The sequence below is a fragment of the Delphinus delphis genome, chromosome 7 (genome assembly GCF_949987515.2).
Source record: "Delphinus delphis chromosome 7, mDelDel1.2, whole genome shotgun sequence".
NCBI classification, from domain to species: domain Eukaryota; kingdom Metazoa; phylum Chordata; class Mammalia; order Artiodactyla; family Delphinidae; genus Delphinus; species Delphinus delphis.
Genome location: NC_082689.1, coordinates 67,152,248 through 67,169,741, shown reverse-complemented (window position 1 = coordinate 67,169,741; position 17,494 = coordinate 67,152,248). Strand labels below are relative to the sequence as shown.

The 17,494-nt window shown below is 38.1% G+C and overlaps 1 protein-coding gene across 4 annotated transcripts in view; it reads right to left on the bottom strand.

Moving 5' to 3' along the window:
* The window catches only part of GRB14 (growth factor receptor bound protein 14), a 125,477-nt gene that overhangs the window by 58,149 nt on the left and 49,834 nt on the right, over positions 1 to 17,494 (bottom strand). The window contains exon 1 of one of the 4 annotated variants that reach the window (XM_060016670.1): positions 11,004 to 11,203. The exons of the other annotated variants lie outside the window; for them this stretch is intronic. Coding sequence (XP_059872653.1) covers positions 11,004 to 11,066 — 63 coding nt within the window. The 5' untranslated portion in view covers positions 11,067 to 11,203. Of the gene's footprint in view, positions 1 to 11,003; positions 11,204 to 17,494 lie in introns of those variants that run through there. 4 annotated transcript variants of the gene reach the window in all.

Below are 17,494 nucleotides of genomic sequence, written 5' to 3'. Positions count from 1 at the left end.
ACTCTGACCATATATTTTCTCAGTTTCTTGAAATAGCTATGCTCCTTCCTGACACAGGGCCTTTGCATCTACTACTGCTGCCTAGAATACTGTCCACCCACCTCCTGTTTCTCATCCTTCAGATAAACCATTCATTCTGTGGGGAAGTTTTCAACGCTACTCCCAGTTTAGGTCCAGGCCCTTTGTTTCATGTATGCATATGTGCAACTACATAATTATTATCCATAAGCTTCTACTACTCAGCATGCTGCATGACACCAGGAATAATGTCAATATGTGCTTCCCATTGTGTCCCCAGCAGTCAGCATGGGGCCTGGCACAGTGTAAATATCCCTTTAGGGACGACTGACACCATCATGAATGGCCTTATAGGAGACAATATTAGGGATTCCAAAACAGTAGCTTGGAAACCTCACAGAGTTTATAAACCTCTAGGGAAGAAAGGACACACATGGGACCAAAGAGAAAACATAGGCAAGTTTTCAAGAAATCTGCGGACTGAACAAAGGTAGATAAGGTGACTTCTCTGGCCCATTTTAAGTCTGGAACTCTGAGAATTAAAAAAAAAAAAAAAGAACATCTGTGTGGAACAAGTATCATGAGCAAAGATACCAAGGACTGAAGAGGCAAAAAATACACATGGAACAGCACACAGACCACTGTCCTGAGATCAGAGGGACTGAGTTATGAGGAAGAGGTGAGGAAGCACAGGTGCACAGGTGCTGGAAGGTCTGTGGAGAAGCGTCTTTGCCCAGCACTGCTAGACACTGGTTTCTATCGGTGCAAACTAGCAAGGAGGCCACCTCAAGAGGGGATCCTTTTTAAGATACACAAATGATAAAGTAGCTTTTTTCAATGGTTGGAAGTAAAGAATTCAATTTTAAAAAGACAGTTTTACCAGAATAAGATTACAAAGTGATAAGAAAATAATGATAAGTAACTACATGGTGAGCTAATCATTTAGGAACAAATTCGGCTCTAAGTAATAGAAAAACCTACCCAACAATGGCTTCTTAATCAAATTAAAGGTTTGGGTTTTTTTTCTCACATTTGAAACCAGAAGAGGATAGCTCAGGGTCTGGTGAGGCAAGTTCCATCAAATGACCACGGATCCAGGCTCTTTCCACAATCCTCAAGGTCACAAGAATGAATCATCCCCACACCACCTCTGTAAAAACTCTGGACTTGTACACATTTGTAGGTCATTACATTTCAGCAGTAACATTAGAAGGCATGCGGGGATAAAGAGATTAACTAATTCAGAGTTAAAGGACCTGTGTGGCTGGGGATCCATACAGATCTTCTGCAAGTTCTGTATGAATTCAAAATGCAAAGGTGAAGCTTTATGCTGTATGAATTCACTTCCCATCCAGCATCAGGCCCACGAGGCCCAGTGTGGCCTTGCTACTGGAAATGCCCCAAACCTGGCACGGCAGGGGATTTAGCACTGTCCCACCTGACTGTCTAGATCAATGACACTGCCAAATCATGCCACGTCTAGGCTTCCAACCAAGAGAAGAAAGCCGGTCTGCAGGCAAAGGGGGGCCCAGAAAGTCTCTCCTTCAAGCCCCTGTGCTCTACTCTGTTCTTCACCCTCTCTGCTCTCCGTCTCAGGCCAAGAGCCAGGCAGCCTGCGCCTTCCTTGGGCTTTCTTTCTCCCTAGAGGATAGCAAGAAAGACCCTAACTCAAGCGGGTGTTCAATTTTATAAAGCAAGAAATCAGAAGCCCTTTCAGTGTGCTCTTACATGGTAAAAAAAAAAAAAAAAAAAGGCAAAAGAAACAGCTCTAACTTCATTATAAAAGAAAGCAAACATTAAAAACTAAGCCTAAAAATATCCCAAACCATGGACGCACACATATACATATGTATATATTCATGTTATTTTAGGACCTAAATCCAATACGAATAATAAAGAGGGTCAGATCACAAATCCCACTCTAACATTTCCAGTGACTTCATCAAAGGAGCGTTCTCTGAAGCCTCAGTGTTTTTAAAACTCATGTAATTCCTGTGAAGATGCCAGTGCTGACTAATTCACCTTTGAAGTTTAAAAAACCCTTCACAAGTGCTAATGCTTATTCATATTCAAAGCAGAAAACCACTGGTCATGCTTATGTTGGACACAATGTTATTCCAGTATCTCATTTCAGTTTTTCAGCAGTCGTTTGTTCCCAGAATAACCATAAGACATGCCTAAGTGAAAAAGTTAATAACTGTTTCACACAGTGAGAAAGAAGGACAAGTTGGGGAGGGGTGAAGGGAGAAGTGTTTAGAAGAAAGGGGAAAACACGAGGAGAGGAAAGAGAATATTTATCAGAGTCCAGGACACATCAGACTTTTTATTGTTAATTCTTGAGCTGTCTGGCATCAACTGAAGCACTTTTAGGAACTACCTTGTTTCACTGATTTTTAAAAGCACACCTTCTCACATTTAACTTCTCTGTAACTTCTCTGTAACTTACCATCAATGGTATGTCATAATTTAATTGGAAGCATATAAGATAATGATGCTTCTTGTAATTTAAGGTGCCATAGAATCAATGAAATATGCTATATTCAGTCTTTCTGGTACATCTGGGGGGTATTATTTTATGAACTTACCATGCAAACTATCACTTTCTAGATCTAACATTCCCATACTGTGATAGCACGAGGAATAACTGATTTATATCCATGTTTGTCATTTTACCTTTCCCTCACGTTTCTAAATATTTATTTTATATCAGTGCAAAGCATGTGCATCAGTGTAAAACATGTATATTCCTGTAAAAGAAATGGAATCAATACTGTTAGAATCATAAAATCCTAACGGTTAGGACTCTTAGAAAACATCTCCTGAAACCTTCTCATTCTACAAGTGAAGAAGCTGAGACTGAAGAGGACCTGACTTGCCGGGGGATCTCCAGCTGGTCCCTGGCAGAACCAGCCTGGGAACCCCAATCTCTGGGCTCCTACCTCATCCTGTTCTTTCCACTCTGCTTACCTAATTTTCATGCAGCTTTAAGCTGTTGCTTCGACACAACATCTTGCATAAAAGCATTAGATAACTAAAAACCCAAATATAAAGTTGCACGTATGTCCCAAAGCACCCAGCTGTTTGAATGTCAAAAAAGGTTATTCTTTGTGTTTCACTTTTTTTAGCACAACTTGCCAGAAAAATTGCATATATAGAAACAGCCAGCAGAGGGAGTCTTTATTTCTTGGTGCAAATAGAGAAAGAAAACAATGCTTTGAAAACTACAACTTTAACATACATAGAGGTACTGCTTAAAATAGTTGCAAGCTTCTAAAAAAATTAAATATATTTTTAAACATTCTTAACTATTTGAATTTTTAAGATAAATTATGCCTACATCTTTAATAAGAAGGGTTGGGGATGGGTTGGAGTGGCATATATGTAGTCACTTCAGGTGGTATATAATATAAAGTCCCCTTTCCTGCAACTCAAGCTGGAGATCCTCCTTGGCATTTAGAATGGTGATGTCAAAATCTTCTTCAAATCCTGATAGAACCACCCAAACTCATTTGACTTCTGAAACTATAAAATAATATTCCTGGTATTTCACAAATACAACTGAATGTATACGCCCAAATACGCAGGCTCAATTAGGAGGCTGTCAAGCATATAGGACAATGCTGTTTAGCCAAAATGGTTTTTTAATTGCTCTTTTGAAACTGTCTTAAGAGAAAGCATTTGTAATATCATACAGGGGTAGAAAATCTTTATCTTTCAGAGGGCTTAATACCCGAAATATCTGAAATAACCAAAAGACTTACTTCTTTTTTCTGCCAAAAGAGATTCTTATTTTCTAGATTTGGCTTCGGGCGCTGGGGTACCGCCAAGGCGAGCCAGCCCTAAGACTGCTCCCCCCAAGCAAGAGTCTTAGACTGTTAATCAGCCCAGCTATTTTTAATCTGCCTTCATTGCCAAACGTGGACCAGACACTGTAGTTTGCAAACTAATACGAGACATGGCCCTCATTCTCATGGAGGTTCAGTCCAGGTGCTTGTGGCGATGGTGCACTCCGGAATCTGCTCTGGGATCAGATCCTACACCATGAGCTTATCAATGAGGAGTCTCAGATTCCTCATCCTGTAAAATGGGCAAAATGATGGCAAACTGATAGCACTCAATTCATAATAGTGACTATTATTATAAATTTTTTAAAGCACAATTAGTAAGTCCCAAGAGATTCCTATTGAGCTCCAAGGAGCTCTGACATATGGTTTACTCACTATATCTTTGAGGTGAGGTAAGACTGGAGTGTACAACGAGGAAACAATAGCTAGGAGGGCAACAGACAGACAGGTAAAAAAAAAAAAGGTGAGATTTGTCTGATGAGTAGACTATAGGTGAAAGGCAAGGGCACTGCAGCCGCGCAATTGAGCGCAGCTCTGCTTCACATGTGTGCCCATCAATTCTGACAGGCAGCCCCTGTGCGGGGCGGGGCCCACCTGGGCTCAGTCCTGACTTGTCATTCATTAGCACTGTGCTTTGGGTAAGACACTTAACTTCTCCAGGGCTCACTTTTCTCATCCCAGCCTGGGTTTGTCCACCAATCTTGTAGGGTTCTTATGAGGATTAAAGAGAGTGTAATCAGTGCTGAACATAGTATAGCTGTTTTTATTTCTACTGGTGTGGAGGGCAGGGAGTGCTCAAAATTACTCACAGGAACGAGCTGGGAGGGAGGGAGGGGGTGGAGACAGAGCTCATGAAAAAGCAAGGTGGACCAGCTGAGGTGGGCCCTGAGTGCACAGCTTCTTACCACAAGGTATGCAATCCAGGAAAAAGGAAATGAACGCCACAGAGACACAAATGCAGAGATGGAAATGCCAATGACAGGTCGGTATCAAAAAAGCCCAATTTTGTTTTTTCAAAAATTGTGTTTATTCAATGAATAGTAATTATATCCCAACTTTGTACATTCCCTGTGCTGGGCACTTGAGTCTAATGATGATCAAAGATGACACAGCCCCTACCATCATATAGCTCACATTCCAGTAATGTCACCTCTGTCTACTGAAACAATGTCTTAACACTAGGTACAACTGTACCTCTTGCAAATATGTAAGCCAGAAGTCCCTGCCTGATATTCCCTAGGACAGTGAAAGAAGTAATCTAACCACCTATCTTATTCTATTTAAATCTACATTCCCAAATTTTTTAAAAAAATATTTATCAGCATATAGTAGTTGGATTAATTTTTTTTTAATTCAAATTAGAGTCTGTATACAGAAAGTAAGCAGAGGGAACAAGAATTTGAGAGGCATACTGTCTTTCGTTCCCTGACTGCATTGTATCAAGGACAACTACTTTTTGTTTGATTCATTTGCTACAAGAAAACTTTTGAATAGCTATCAATACTTAATAGGATAGAGCCCCCACCCCCCAAAAAAATTTAAATCACAGTAATAGGGAGATTTTAAACCATTTATGAAACTAGTAACACACGCCATTCCCCAGATGAGGGGGAAAAAAAGAAATTCACATTTGTTGAGCTTCTAGTACGTGTCAAGTCTTCTAAATATTTATCCTATTTAATCCTCGCAACTGTTCTGTGAGGAAGCATCATTATCTGCAAAACAGAGAAACTGAATTTTTGAAAGGTTTAAAAGAAGACACCTAAAGTCACAACACTGATCAGTGACAGAGCTGAGCTCAAACTCAGGGTTTCCTGGCTAAAACACACAAACAATCTCCACTACAGCACACTTCGTAAAAACTCACTTTTAGGGAAAGGAAACATTTTGTGAAAACACAAAATCCATTCATCTATGTGGTACCCTTCCTGGGTGAATATGCAACTATGTTACCCTGTATAAAAATTAAAAGGGCAGAAGAAAGATCAAGGTTTAGGGAGAATGAGAGCTCCAGGTAAACAGCAATAATAGTACTCACTCCCACTTCACAACCACTTTCCAAGCAAGCCAGCCATCTAAACTCAGGTCACCATCTATGCATTCCATTACCCTCCCCTACACAGGAAATCTGCTCTCTCCCCACTTACTACACCTTCTACTATCTCCAATCAAGCGATAGAATACATTTGTTCAAAAAGCATAACTATATTCTATACCTGGCAAGACAATAATAAAAATCCAAGGGACAAATATTTTCTGCATGCCTAATACACAGGAGTCACTGGCAGTGGAGACAGCTAGTTCCCCACCAAAAGCCATCCTCCCCATTTCCTAATTCTGGTGAGAAGGGCAGTGCGTGCAGGTCAAGGCCTACATTTCCTGGCTTCCCTTGGATCCAGACCACGTGACACAATCCTAGCCAGTAAGATATGATCAGAAGCTCCCAGTTATTCCCCAGTGGCACGTTAATAACTGGCAGAACTAGCCTGTATGCCCTTGGTTCTTCCCATTTTGTATGCCAGGAATGTGAGCCGGATGGCTAGCGATCTGCATTTATCTTTCCATAAAAGGAAAAGGGACCCACACTAAGGAAGATACAATAGAAAGCAGGAAGGAGCTTGGTTGCCTGAGGACATTGCTGGACGGCTACATTAGCCTGGGACCAATTCTTCTTGTAAAGTGAAAGAAAAATAAATCTCTCCCCTGTTTAATATGCTGTCATTTGAGTTTTCCGGTTACATGAAATTAAATTCAGCCTGTAACTGACAAAGCACTTTATTTAAAGGGTCTTTCCCTTAAAAATGTAAAAACAAATTTTGAAAACCAAATAATACAAGATATATAAAACATACACAAGGTCCATAGAAAAAACTAAAAGTCAAATATGAAAAGCCAGAAAGCTTAAGATACACACCTAAGGAGAGCTAATAAGACTTAAATATCATAAAAGGTAATAACAAAATTGATGTCACATGGCAGTAGTTACTGCATTGAGAAATGAGTCATAAAGGTGGATCCATGGACACTCGAGTCAAGACACCATTAAGACAGATGTAATAAGAAACAGTCTTAGAAGGTTTCAGGATGGTACCACAGCCTGAGCTGGGACACAGACAGTAACAGGATCCTGGAGTTGTCTACAGGTCATGGAGCACAAAACTGCGTGCAGAAGTACAGTGGGACAAGCACCAAACCCTTTTTGGAGCACAAGGAGAAAAACGATGTGCTGGAGTGGAGGCTTCATATGAAGCTGAGGAAATCCCCAAAGGTTTCAAAGGCCGCAAAGCACAGTGAATGCTACATTTGCTTGGACTGATTTTGTATGTATTTAAAAGCTTCTGGGCAAAATAGTGATATGATGATGATCTATATTCTTTCATTCTTTACAAAATTGTTTTTAGAAATTCACAGCAATAATTCTAATTGTATGAGGAGGGAAATGAATATAACAAACTATTCTCTTGTATAGATGGAGAATTGGATCTTTTGATAAATGGCATTGCTCCATATTATACTCATGAATTTTGGATTTTCAAATGATTTGAATCTTATAAAAAATATATTCTAAAAAGTATTCCTTTTTTCTCTGAGATTCTGGAAGACACGTTAGAATTCTGTGTGCCTATGAATGTCTCTCATAATTGTAGTATGGCTAAAGAATGTAGAAATGCTTGGAAACAATTTGCAGAACAATTTTAATCTGACAGAGGTAGAAATCTTCCTACCCACAGAATCAGAATATGGGCATCTGGCCTTCAGACCTTCCAACCTTTATATAAAAAGAATGTGAATTTTATATTGCACTTAGTATAAGCCTTACAATGCTTGAGTTTTTGTTAACTCTCTGGGACCTTAAAATTGTTTCTTGATGTAATGAACGCTGGGTAAAACTGTCTTTCCATCTCTCTCTCTCTCTCATACTCTCTCTCTCTCTCTCTCTCTCTCGCTCTCGCTCTCGCTCTCGCTCTCGCTCTCGCTCTCGCTCTCTCGCTCTCTCACTCTCTCTCTCACACACACACACACACACACACACACACACACTTTGTTGCTTACAATTGCTGTCTGAATAAAATGTTTTCTACACTAGAGCATATGGGAGTTGGTGGAGGTGCAGAGGAAGATGAAAAGATTTGCCTAAGCTAATTCCAGACTAGAAGCTGAATGGCAGTTATACACACCATAAGGCAATTTCATTAACATATTAACTTCAGGAGGTAACACATATCTAATAAGAGAAACACAGTGGAAGTCACAAGACCTAGATTCTATTTCTAGCTTTGCCATTGACCTTCTGGGTGATCTTGCATAAGTCACTCAACATCCAAGAGACTCAGTCTTCTCATTTGAAAAAAAAAAGGCATAACCTAGTTATCTGAGAAAAATGCTATGAGGTGAAGAGCTCATTCAGAACACTTGATGAGGATGCGATCATTTCTGAGAGAGATGATGAAACTTTCTTCACTGGAACCTTGATTAACTGGAATCAAGGAAATCGGATCCTGATAGAATTAGAAAAAGTCAAAAATTTATTTCCAATTTACTTGACAGAGAGTCCACTGAACTAGTCTGTTCCTCAAAGATGAAAGTATATTTAATGTGCTACGAAAAAGATCCATACCATGTTAAGAGCCGTGTTTAAAGTTCAAGTTCCCAACCAATCTCAGGAGATCTTATGCCCACTTAGATCAGATATGCTTGCTGATAAGAAAATTACTCCCTAAAACTATTAAGCATTTTCAGAAATACCCTCAGCCTTTCAAATGATTAGGATTCCAGTTGACAAATTATTTTGCAAGAACCACTCGTTCAGGATGAGCCAACTCTATACCAAACCTGTGGAAAAGGCACCTAGGTTCTTTGGAAAATGAGAAGCTGCCCCAAAATACTGAGAAATGCTTGTATTAATTTGTATCATCTTAAACTATGGTGCATATAGAAAACAAGTTAATTACAAGTGTGGAATAATTTCCTATCTTAGAAAACAAAGGCATGGTGTGACCAGAGCAGATGGATATTTTTTAGTCAGAAAAACACCCAGTTTCTAAAATAAGAGATACTAAGATTTTCAGAACAGTCTTATCAACAATGGGTCCTCTGGGGATTAAACTGTTGGGAGAAAGAAATAGCATTAAGTATTTTCAGCAAATGATGCGCTAAATTATATGAACATTTAATATGTGTACCAACTGGAAAGCAATAACATGGACTTGGGCTTAGGGAATTTTGACTTATGTTAATTATTATAATAGAAACCTGACTAGAAGCTTATTATAAAAGAACCAAGAGAAATCACAACGATGTATCCATTGGCAGCTCAGACCTAACATCACTTATAATCACAGCTTTCCAGAGTAATCCTGTTTTGCTACTTACCAACCAGTGCTGGGTGTTATTTTCTAGCTAAGTTTTACTCATACAAATTTACTCATACAAATTTCCCCTAGACTAACTGCTCCAATTCCTTGAAAATGATAGCATCTTCTTCTAATGTTTTATACTCTAATAAGAAATGGTTTAAATATTTTATTATACTTATGAAAATTCAAAATATATTATTTGAGTCACAGAATTATAGACACAAATAAGACTGAAGAGAGCATTTAATGAAAATCTCTCCACTATTATATTATAGGTGAGAAAGTAGTGACTCAGAGAGTTTAAATGACTTGCCCAAGATCACACAGCTAGGAAATGGAGAACCCAGGTGGCATGCTTTCCACCACACCAATATGTTGTGCAAAAGAACCACATGATGAAAATTTCTTGGTTAATCCAAAGAAATTATTATTAATTAACTGGATAAAGAAGAATTATTAACTGGATAAAGTATTAACTGGATAAAGAAGAATCCAAACACAAGGATATAGATTTGATATACGCTATTATACCTTTTCACGTTGCCAGTGACTCAGGTAATCTATATGGTCATTATTAATGTACTACTAAGTCTACATCAAAATAAAGACTCCAGCTCAATGCAAAATATTTTTAATTAAATTTGCTTAAGATGAAAGAAAGACATCAAGAAAGATAAGAACAAATGTTGGCAAAATTATCATATACTGTTTTACTGCCAAGTAAAATGTCCCTGGTGAATAAGTAGTCAACTGGATAAAAAAAAAATTAAAAACCTAAAACTTAAAAACAATGAAAAGAGACACTTCTTTTAAAAGACACCCTAATTGTAAGATTTGTCATTTTCAAATAAATTAAACCATGACCTTTGACTTAATGAAATACACTAATAGTTAACCATTAAAAGTCAGGTACGGAAATAAACATTACAGTTTCTAGTGTCACCAAAACCATTCAGAAAGCACAGTGTCAAAATGTGTTTTGGTGCTTTTTCTTTGCTATACAACAGATTTGATTCTTTAAGGATTTCAATACACGGTTCTTATTTGGTATATTTACAAGAGAAGTTTAGTATATTCAGCTTTACTTAAATGCTACATCACATGGTGTATTTATTACCTTATAAAATACGATGTGGCAAGTAAGACACAGAAATAAACTTTACAAAAAACTAACAGACAAAATATTTCACACACAGGATTGACTGCATTAATAATTAACAGAAAGCCTTTTCACAAGGGAACTTAATGGAAAGTTTTTCTTAAGCAAGTAAGCAGAAACTCAACAGAAATGGGTAGAAAACCAGAGGAAAAGAAACTGGTGCCATATGTTTTAAACAGTAAAACAATTATATCGTCCATTCAACAATGAAGATGGATGTATCACAAATTATAGTGAAACAAAGAATCTGCTCCTTAGTAAACAAATATAAAACATAATAGCTAGCAGATTGCCTATTGAACTAAAGGCAAAGAGGCCTGAAGTTACAGTAGAAGGGGAAAAAAAAAAGAAAGAAAAATCTTCAATACAGTCTCTATCACAACGCCCTGAAATCGAGACCAAACTACTTTCACATGGAGCTTTTCGTACTACAGAGATGTTCTGGCCCAGCTTTTTTTTTAATAGTCTAATTTCAATAATCTATCCTTTAATCACCTATAGCCTCAATGAATTATAGCCTCTCTCAGGATATGTAACGAAAGTTTCCAACACATTAATAAACACAGTAACAGGAAATTAAAAAACAGCAAGAAAAAGAAAAGAAAAAAGGCAGAAATCACATACCCTTTTCTGTAGAACTATGGGCGTTATTGCAGGCAGAGTGACTCTTCTTGCACTCAAACTCATGCCTGCTCTTCTTAGAGTGATCCCCTCCCGTAGATCATGGACGAAATGAAAGAAATCTTTTACAGTTACTCCTTGGGAATCTCGGGGCTCAGTGCAAAGAAACAACTAGGAAAGTAATAAATGTCACTCTGCTTATGTGATTCCAATCTACCAAAGCCAATTAAGGATGGCTGTGGGACAGGACAAGGCAGCAACCAATCAAAGCCCAGAAAACTCCGCCTTTGTCCTTGGAAACACATTCTGATACTTTTGTTTATGATATTTAAAGAACCAGATTAGCAGCCATCTAGTTCACTTAACTTTTTTTTCCAAAACAGTGCAATTCAATGCCATTCTTTGTTGACTAGGCAGTTATGTCTTTACTTTACTGAAACATTTCAACATATGGCAGATAAGAAACTGTTTACATTGGTCTATTTAAAGTGTATAAATATGCAGATGCACTAAATTTACTTATGCTACTCATAAAAGTGATAAATGGGTAGATTGAAACATATTATATGAGGCACAAAAAATAATCCTGAAGTTAGAATTGGTCCAAAGGTGTTAAACTTTACAAGTCATAATAAAAGGATTTTAATATATATTTATGTATTTCGTCTCCTAAACAGCTAAAATTTCTGTATTATGGACCTTTTAGCTGTCCTTGAAGCTACACACTTAACTATTCCTGTTAAATATTACCTTAACAATCAACCTAAATAATACTGTTAAATATAAATGGGGCATTAAACTACAACGTATGAATTGCAAATGCTAGTGTTTTTTAAAAGCACAGATCTGTGTAATTGAGCACATTTCATTCAATTCAAAGCATTTAAATAAGCATGCTCAAAGCATTCTCAAAAGTTTAACAACCATTTTGCCTTTTTTTCTTACAATAACTAAAAATTGTATTCCAGTATTTTCGAGGGTTGGAGAAGGGTCCATTTCTGGTTAATGAGAAAATTTTCAATAATGTCTAAATAAAGAGTAAGAGAAACACAAAAATGACAAAAAGTATTGCAATATTAAAACTAATCTGAGTTTTTATATTATAAACTCCCTTTGGACCGATTCCTTAACAAGCACCTACTCAGTGCTCTTCAACCAAGGACACAGAGAATGACATGCTGCGTTCAGCTTGAGGGGAGCTCCCTGTCACTTCTAGATCACAAAGTGGTTGTCCTAGTAACAGGGCAAAATGGGAGATTCTCGGCAACTCAGATACAAACTTTCCATTTCATTATCTAGACTGCTACTGGGCAGAGTTCATTTGGGTGTGTTTTATATGCACGGTGATCTCATATTCCTCAAAAGAAAAAAAGAGACACTACAAACTCTAGGGTTCCCTACTTTGAATTTCAAAACCTACACAGCTCGCTCACAATGGCAGCTGGGGGGGAATTCACTTAGTAAAAAAGTCACAGGCAGATCTAATTTGTGGGCATTCATTTTATTCTTATCCTACTAGGTTTATCATGGTCTTTTAAAATAAAACGACCAACAAAAATCTACTAATACTGGGAGGGGAGTCGCCATTTGTGAAGGAAAAGATTTTGGTTTAACCTTGAGTCACTTTTTTGGCAGGCACACAATAACAAAGCCCATGGTTACTACATAATTTCAAGTTTATTATCTACAAGTTTTCTTTCTTCTTTTCTCAATTTAGGCTTTGAATATTACAAAGTGTTATCTCTGGTCTCAGAAAGGGTTCCACCATAATCAAAGCAATTCATTCCACTACATCATGAGGCAAAGAACCCACTATGTGCCAGGCAGTGTGTTAGGTGATAAGTACATGCTAATGAGTAAGATATGGTCACTGCTTCATAGTGGAATAGAGATACTCATTTTTAAATTAAAAATCACATTCAGTAAAGGGCTGAGTCTCACTGCGATTAAATGCCAAGTACCAGGGGTGCACCAAGTTAGAAGAAACTACACATCAGAGGTGAGATCACGGCAGGCTTCAAGGAGGAAACGACATTTGCTTTGAAAAGTGAGTAAGAGAAAAGAATATGCAGAACTTGATAACTGATGGAGATACAGAGTGAGGTTCTCAAAGCCGACTGCAAGTTTTGAAGTCTAGGCGAATGGGGAGTCAGAGATGCTGTTTTACATCACATGATAGAGCTTTTTAAACACTAAAATGCATCCTTCAAGTCAAAACAATGTCCAGGCTCTATATTCATTACAGTGCAACATACCTGTCCTTAAAAACTATTCTACAGACAATGAACTGCTGAAGTATGATAGGTCATCTCTTTGGAACTCTTGAAAGTTGAAGTTTATAAATTTTCAGTGAAAACCATGAAGAGCGAAATGTGGCATTTTGTGACTCTATGTTGCCAAAAAGGTCTTTGAAAAAAACTCAAATACACTTTTCACAGTCAGCAGGCTGAAAGACTAATGAGACAACACTCACACTTAATAACAGGCAGAGTCTCATTTTTCAGCGATCTTTTCCACGTGTTCCTAGTGACTGCTTTATCTCACTTCCTAGTTATTGTAGACACTGATTCAAAATTTAACTTGAGCCCATGCTTTTTTTTTTTTTTTTACCATTATTATAAATGGCTTGCACCACTCACTAACCTTGTCACCTGAGCCTTAATTTCTTCAGCTGCTGCTAAATGGGGATAAAAAGCTATGGCCAACAATTTGGGGATTGCTATGAGGATCAAGGATATCAGTTTTGTGTATGGTCTGGAAGAGCCCAAGGCAGGTGATGAAAAATACTCCGTGAACTGCTCCTGCAGAGGACTGGGCCTAAGATGCATTCTCCTTAGACTGTGTCACAGATCATTATTTACAAATTAATTTTTTTTTTTTTTTTTTTTTTTTGCAGTATGCAGGCCTCTCACTGTTGTGGCCTCTCCCGTTGCGGAGCACAGGCTCCAGGCGCGCAGGCTCAGCGGCCATGGCTCACGGGCCCAGCCGCTCCGCAGCATGTGGGATCTTCCCAGACCGGGGCACGAACCCGCATCCCCTGCACCGGCAGACGGACCCCCAACCATTGCGCCACCAGGAAAGCCCTACAAATTAAATTTTGATATAACAGGGTTGCAAACAATATAGCAAGGTCAACAATGAAATACTATAGAATAGCACTGTACATTATTTTGTTCTTTGCTCAACACTGATAGAACAAGAGTGAATTTTGTCACTCAAAATATGCATATCAAAGTTTCAATGTGAATTAAGAATAACACAAAAATAATAAATAATAAGTATTATGATGATAATTAATAATATTTAAGTGAGCACCCAGTATGGGCCAGGCATTGAGCTAGTTTTCATTGAATCCTCATGACAACTCTATGAAGCAGGTACTAGCTATTCAATAGATGAGGAAACTGACGCCAGAAGAGCAGAAGGCTAAAAATGGTCTCAGATACAAGAATATATTGCAAAAACTTATCCAAATCCACGAAGTACATAAGTCAATCAGCCAAGGTGAAAACCACATCTGGCCCTCTCCAAGATACGCTACTATTCTACTCTACAATATTCTCTCCCACATTGTACTAAATAATTTGATGTAGTATTAGCATAAAATGTCATCTTCATACCACCCTTGTTTCTGATGTTCCTAAGCATTTGTTTTACTAACTCACCTAATAAATATGCATAGAGGGCCTTACTATGTGTAAAGTACTATGCTATTTGCTATGGGGAATTCCAAGTTGATAACTCCTGCATATCAGAGGAGCTGACACATGGCAACATGTCAACACTTGGTCGAAGCAGTGCACAAGGTGGAATCTGGGCAGAAGAATGCAACCTAAGCACCAGCCAACGTCTAGGTTCCAAGCCTGCCTTTCAGACCTCTTCTCCCACTCCACATGAGCAGAAGCTCCTTGGAGCTCCCTGAAGCACGTCCAAGCTCCACCTCTCTTTTCTTGTAACGTTCACTCTCTAAAACCCACAAATCTTTTAAGGCCCAAGACCAGTCCCACCTCTTCTGAAAGTTTCACTGATCTCTCATCCTTCAAGCATCTCTCCTTTTTTTTCTTTGCACATACTACCTTAGAACTGAGAGGTAGAAAAGGAGGGAGCGACAACAAACACAGAGTGCCTGTCAAGTGTTAGGCACTTTACATATGGTATTTCATTTTATTCTAACAAACCTGTATAGCAGTCATCATTTGTTCCCATTTTAAAGATTCAAACCATATCTATTTTTTCCAGACTATCTCTTTACCCTTCATCATATACCAGTTTAGTCAAGCTTCAGCTACTGTTTTCTATGTGTGAGCACCTTATACCATTTAGAATGTAGGCTCCCTGAAAGTAGGGACATGTGTAATTTCCCTTTAACCATCACTCTGTCACCCCAAGTAGCTTTATACATGGTGGGGGGGAATGCTATAAGGCACAAGAATGCTTCTTGATTACTAATTCCTACAAATACTTCTTCAGCCAACCAATCAACCAGTCTCCTGCTTTACACAAAACACAACTTGGTTTGCCCCTCCATCTTCCTCCTGTATATTGTGCTATTGTGCTACCAATTTGGGGTAGCTCATTGCCCCTCCATATTCATTAACTCCCCCAAAGATACAGATCAAAATTGACCCCTCCAAGAAGTCATTCCTCCATCTAAATTATATCATTCCTTGTTTTGTACTTTTTTTTTAGGACTTAAACTTTTCCATTCCTCATACCTTTCTCTGCACACACTAATACACTGCTTTGATAACTAATAAATCCTTTCATAGGCCCCAGTTGTTTGTCTAAGGAGACTATAATCCTTAAGTGTGGGACCCAGGATTTCATCTCCTGTGCTGCTCCCAGAATACCTAGCAGGATGCTCTCTGTACACAGTGGGCATCACGTTCACTCACAATCAATGTGGAAAGACTAGTCACTCCGGTTACATGGTGGACAAGCCCCCTTTCTCGTCTTAACAGTTGCTAGCCTTATGATTTATTCTGAACAAAAGCACACAGTCTTCTTCACAGGATCATTGGGATATTCTTTTGCTATCTGACATAGTTCTGTTAGTGGTCAGTAGTGTCGACACTAAATTTAACTGTTGTCCTAAGAACACCCGTTTTAGAAAAATCTTAAAATATTTGGTTATAGCATTTAATAGCAATAAACAGTCTAGATCTTTAGACACAAACTCAGTACCTCTAGTTCTATCAGCTCATATTACTCAAAGACCTTTTGCTTCTCTAGGTATACGACAGGGCATCATTCTTTGCACTTGATGGGCCTGATCTGATCTTCCTCTATCTTATTTCTCCCCCTCTACTCCGACAGTTCCTTCCTTCCATCAAAAATGTCTAGGATTTCTTTTTTTTCATATTTATTTATTTTATTTATTTATTTGGTTGCACTAGGTCTTAGTTGCGGCAGGTGAGCTCCTTAGCTGTGGCTCGAGGGCCCCTTAGTTGCGGCATGCAAACTTTTAGTTGGGGCATGCATGTGGGATCTAGTTCCCTGACCAGGGATTGAACCCGGACCCTCTGCATTGGGAGTGTGGAGTCTTAACCACTGTGCCACCAGGGAAGTCCCCTAGGATTTCTTACTGATTTAAACTCTGATAGAAAGTTTCTTCTTTTAAAGAAATTACTGAATGACTTATAAGCCTTAGTCATGATAAATATAACCAATCTACAGTTCAGTCAAGTATTTTAAAAGGTGTATTCTTCACCTGACATAGTTTTCTAGGAGCATTATGGCTGCCTATCAAGGAGGCATAATGTATTGTACTGTCTACAGGAGGGCAGATGGACACTTAAAAATAAGTACAACTATATGTTAAGTTCTTTAACTGAGTATAAATAAAGTTCTGGAACCATAAAAAAGAAAGAGCTTAATTTCACCATGAAATAGCAGACAAGTTCCCTAAGTGGACAAAAGATCCAAGAATGAAGGTAATTTCAAGTAATGGAAATATATACAAAGATGAAAAACATGGAAGGGGCTTCCAGACAAGAATGGTCCTTCTATGTCATACTCAGAAATTTGACTCTCATCCTCAAGGGTAGTGATATTTGATAAGATGTGTATTTTACCTCAGTGTGAAAGACAAACTATGGAATAGTGACTAGAAGGAAGGAAAACAGAAACAGAGAAATGAGTCTTAGAGAGAAATGGAAATTACCAGATTAGAAGGAAGTCAAGATTTCAAAGATGACAAGGAAGTAGAAACACAGGTTCAAGTGGTCAAATACATTAACAAATATAAATAAAATTATAACTTTTCCCTGTATTTGAGCTTCCAACATAAATTATAATTAACAAAAGTATAGGCTATAAAAAGATAAATGTCTTATCTACACTCTTCAAATTTCATATACTTTAAGGTTCTCTTAAGAAAAATAGTTAGATCAAGAAAGCAGACAAAAAACAAGCACCTAACTTTCTTCATGCCCCCAAAACCTTAAAATGACAAGAAGGAGAAGAAGGAGGAAGAGAAAGAAAATAAAGAGATA